The sequence below is a fragment of the Hyposmocoma kahamanoa genome, unplaced genomic scaffold (genome assembly GCF_003589595.1).
Source record: "Hyposmocoma kahamanoa isolate Upper Pololo Valley unplaced genomic scaffold, ASM358959v1 66, whole genome shotgun sequence".
In the NCBI taxonomy this organism is placed as follows: Eukaryota; Metazoa; Arthropoda; class Insecta; order Lepidoptera; family Cosmopterigidae; genus Hyposmocoma; species Hyposmocoma kahamanoa.
In genome coordinates this window covers 14,577,951-14,582,644 of record NW_020653854.1, presented here as the reverse complement: position 1 = coordinate 14,582,644, position 4,694 = coordinate 14,577,951, and the positions used below count along the sequence as shown (strand labels likewise).

The window sequence follows — 4,694 nt, the reverse complement described above, 5'->3', positions numbered from 1 at the left end:
TTATTTTATGTAATAACTAGCATGTTTTTTATTGTTTTGGGAATGATAAAGCTATTTACGCAATTAGATTATTGAATTACGTTGTATTTTTTGATTATGAAGCTCGATTATCGGCAATATAAAATCTGCCGTTTTCTCGAGATTTCCGTACAAATTTAGCTAAGGATGATATAAATTCGTTGCATAATCGTATGTACACTAATTATTTACGCACATAATTGTATATTTCTAACAATAAAATGAAAACAATCATTCAAGAAAAATATAAATTTTTGACTGTTGTAACGGTTTACCAAAAGTGCGCCGTAAATTTCTAACCATTATGCAAATTCGACGTTTATTAGTAGGGACTTAGTGATCGTAATTGCATGAAAGTGTGTGTCAATCAATGTCAAAGTTTGTAAATGAAAGTGATGGGCATCGATGTTTTAGTTATCGACATGATCATATCAGCCCACAAACGTACTAATAGTTTTATTTATAAATAATTTGAGTACTTATACCTAGATTAGTTTATAAATATTTTTAGTGTATGGCCGGAATAAACGATGACCTTCGTAGCGCAATGGGCGAATAGCCGGCTAAACGAAGATGGTACCGGGTTAGATTCCCGCCGCAGAACAAATGTGTAGTAGTTATTTATTTCGTGTGTGACGACAACCTTCGTGGCGCAGTGGGTGAATAACCGGCTAAACGGAGAAGGTACTGGGTTCGATTCCCGCCGCGGAACAACAGTTCTGTAGTTATTTATTTCGGTCTGGGTTTTTTATATGTATGATAATTACCTATGTATTGGCAAAAAAAATGCTAGGTAGCTTCCTTACTTGTATAGTTCATATTTTTTTACGTTTTAGGTTTAAAAAATTTAGTAAATTTAATAATGTGGAACCCCTGGTCCGAGGCGCCCCCTGACTTCTTGGCGGCGCTTTATGGAGAGAGTGGCGAAGAGCAGGTGTTGGAGGAGGAGGAGGAGTATGGAGAGATTGTGGATGAGGATATGGAGCACGACCAAGATTGGGAGACGGAATATTTAGAGATGAGTGATGAAGAGGTACTTATATGTTTTTATTACTTCATAACATTCTGAAAAAATTAAGATTATGTAATTAATTTTAGTAGCAGTAGAGCTCCTTGTGTAAGAGTTCGTCCAGGGAAGTACTGCCACCATACCTATTTCTGCCGCCAAACAGTAATGCGTGCATTACTGTGTTCCGGTTTTGAAGGGTATGGGTGCTGGTGAAATTACAGGAACATGAGACTTGTCAACTTTATGTCTCAGGGTGATGGGCGCAATGGCAGTGCCCCTCAGATCTTTGCAATTTAAAGCTCTGAGTGGCGCTGCAATTGTTAGGGATAGGCGTGTTGCTTACCACCAGGCACACGACTTATTCGTCCCATCACTTGGTTACATAAAAAAAAAGATGTAATTTTTTTCTTGTAGAATGATCGCAACACCTCCTTACCAGTACCACCACCTTACTCTCCCCTAACGTCGCCAGAGTCCAAGAGGAGGCGTTCATCGGAGACGTAAGTGTTAATATATTTTATCTAGTTTAGTCCAAGGGTGTATAGTTTAGTTCAAAGGTGATCATTGCACGTACTAATAACGGTACATTTATTTCAGACCTATGTCGTCGATCGTGCTTGTGGAAGCTGCCGACTCCTCGCTTGACAGCGAGTTTTTTGTACCGGACTCTCACGCCCTATTTGAAAGTGAGTGTAGCACAGGTTTGGTTGGTGAGAGGGGTGCCACAGGTGATGAGGTGGGTGGAAGAAGCGAAAGGAGTGTGAGGGGTAGAGCGAGGCGTGGGCGAGGAGGGCGTGTGAGAGTCCGTGGGCAGAGGCGCGCGGGAGGAAGACGTCGCCAGGCGTCCAACTGGCAGTGTGGACATCCTCTGCAAGAGGTCTGGCTGACGGACGACGACGTTCCCGTCGAGTTGCGTGAAATGGCGAGGGATGTAATTAGGAGGCGACGGGCGAGAGAGGAAGCAATTCAAGCACGGAGAGGCACCCGCGTAAGTACCCGTTTAGATGAAGGGCAAAATAGCGAGGGCGAAGATGATGACGAATTTGAGGACGCCATTGATGGAAGGGGTCCGCTTTTGGAAGGTGAGGATCTCCACTTCGAATGGTCACCGATGGAGACTTTTCAGGGTGTCGAAGAAACTTTCATTCCCGAGCATACTGGCACTGTTTCATCATACACAAGTCCGTATGATGCATTCCGTTCCTACTGGGACGATGGCATCTTAGAGACAATTGTGAATGAAACGAACCGGTATGCTAGCCACATTTCGTCGGCTGCCTTCCAATCAGAATGGTATCCAACGAATGCTGATGAGTTGTTGTGCCTCTTTGCGTTCTGGATGATGACTGGTATTATCCGTATGCCTACACTTTTTAGCTATTTTTCAAGTAATTTTTTATTAAAAACGGAAGTCTTTTCCAGAATTACATCGCTAAAGCGGTACACCCATCTCAACAGGGCTCTCCATTTTGTGGATACCACTCAGGCTGCGAACCCAACCACCAATGACACTGCAAGCTTCGACCGAATGTACTGTTTGAAACTTAGCCTTCCTTTCCAAAGAGTTAGACTTTCGTCTATGCAAACGTCTTTCGACAAGACGTAATTGGCCTGAAATTTACTATTTAAATGATCAATAATGGGTTTCAGACGGTACAATCGGTCGGAGGCTGCAAAGTTCGGGATCAAAACTTTCGAACTCTGCGAGAGCGCGACGGGCTATCTCTGGTCTTTCCTGGTTTACACGGGAAAGCAGAGCTCTTTTGATCTTGGACCGGAAATCGCAAAAAGTACCGCAGTAGTTCTAAAGTTGATTGAGCCCTTACTTAATAAAGGGTATCGCTTGTTTATGGACAACTGGTTCAATTCTCCCATTCTCGCTCGCTTTCTTAAGCGTAATGGTACTGACTGTGTCGGTACCTTACGTTCTTCTCGCGTAAACGTTCCGAAACTTGTCACACATGCTCCGCTCCAACAGGGCCAACTAGTAGCGCGGCATTCAGGGGACGTCTGTGTCTTGTCTTGGTTGGACAAAAAGAGAATTACGATGATATCGACATGCCATGGGTCAGCTACTGGCTTACCCAATGTATCATCCCGTCCACCCTCTCGTCCTGAACCATTCAAGCCACAGGCGGTCCTTGACTACAACCGATCAATGGGCGGCGTAGATCTTAAAGATCAAATGCTTGAGCCGTACCTTTTGGAGCGCAAGCGGTGTGCCAAGTGGTACGTCAAACTTTTCAAGCGTCTGCTTAATGCTTCTATCCACAACTCTCGTATCCTGTTAGAGTCTTCCCTGAAGGCCCGACAGGACAATCTTCAATTCCGCCTAGAATTAGTACATACTATTCTTAGTCTTCACCACTCACGCATTCCAAAAAGCCGGAGAGTCGAATCATCTCATCGTAGATCGCTTTTCCCTCAAGTTCTACACACACATTGGCCCGTTCGTCTGCAGCAGTCAGATACCGATCAGACACGCAATCGCCAAGGCCGGAAAAGGTGCGTCGTTTGCCTCCAGGAAGGGCGGAAAATGCAAAAGACGCCTTTTAAGTGCGATACTTGTGACGTGCCGCTGTGTGTGGAGAACTGTTTTAAAATGTATCATACTAGCCGCTCTTATCATACTTCTTCTTCCATGTAGTTTTGTAGGCATGCTTTAGCTTCATATTCTTTTACGACCAGTTGTCTATTGTAAGGGATGGATTGTATGCAGGTATGATTGTGATTTATGAATCTGAGTGAACGTGTGTTTGTATTTGTTCGTGAGTGCTTGAGCACTCGTGAACATGTCTGCTAGGGTGACCAAACGTTTGTAAATCAAAAGAATTATTGTCAAGCTATTTTGTCTAGAATCATTACGCTATGAAGGTCTCGATACCTGTCTATGTTATTCCTGAAAACACTAACTATATGGTAATTTTCTACTTACCAGTTATTCAGGTCATTTTGATAATGATGAAAGCTATTTTATTACTATGTGTAAAATACATTATCAAAGAGCATTTCTGATCACTGAACAATAAACTATGTCCAGCAGTGGACGTTTTTCGCCTGAAATGATGAACAATAAACTAATTTCATGGTCACCCTAGGCAATATAAATTAGTAACGACAATAACGAAACAACTGCCGCGTCCGGCCTTACCGTCTCGTCTGCATTACTCCACGAAGTCAGAGGAAACGGTAGATAATTAACAAAAACAAAATTATACAAGTACATTTAAACTTCCAAATTATAACAAAGTATATGATAGCAGAATGTGGGCTTTTGTACTTCTAGATGTGTTAAATAGGGTACAAAAGGGGTACAAAGATTAGAACAAACAAATAAAAGGATATGCACCAGGTTGATTAGACGATACTTGACAAGGGAATAATTTTATATAAGAGCTGTATAAGTAAACAAGTTTTTAGAGTAGAAATAATGTAAAGATGTTGCTGTGATGCATAATTTTAGATTATAAAAATTGTAGCTTTAGTAATTTGAAATAACTGTTGTAAACTTTCGAAATAAACAGTTCAAATTTTTTTTATTTTTAAGATAGTAAACACCTTGAGGGTCGAGCGGGTAAGCGGTTGTCAGGAGCGTATCAAGTAGTGGTCCGTAGTCTCTGCCTACCCCAGTGGGAGACAGGCGTGATGATATGTATGTAAAGACAAC

The 4,694-nt window shown here is 42.1% G+C and overlaps 1 protein-coding gene across 1 annotated transcript; it reads left to right on the top strand.

Moving 5' to 3' along the window:
- The first annotated feature begins 1,854 nt into the window (after positions 1 to 1,854).
- On the top strand, positions 1,855 to 4,309 carry LOC113231940 (piggyBac transposable element-derived protein 4-like). Its single transcript, XM_026466491.1, has one exon. The coding sequence runs from the start codon at positions 2,667 to 2,669 to the stop codon at positions 3,672 to 3,674; it is 1,008 nt and encodes a 335-aa protein (XP_026322276.1). The 5' UTR covers positions 1,855 to 2,666; the 3' UTR covers positions 3,675 to 4,309.
- The last annotated feature ends 385 nt before the right edge of the window (positions 4,310 to 4,694 follow it).

Coding starts and splice junctions, on each gene's coding strand:
- LOC113231940 (XM_026466491.1), top strand. CDS start 2,667: ATGGGTTTCAGACGGTACAATCGGTCGGAGGCTGCAAAGTTCGGGATC.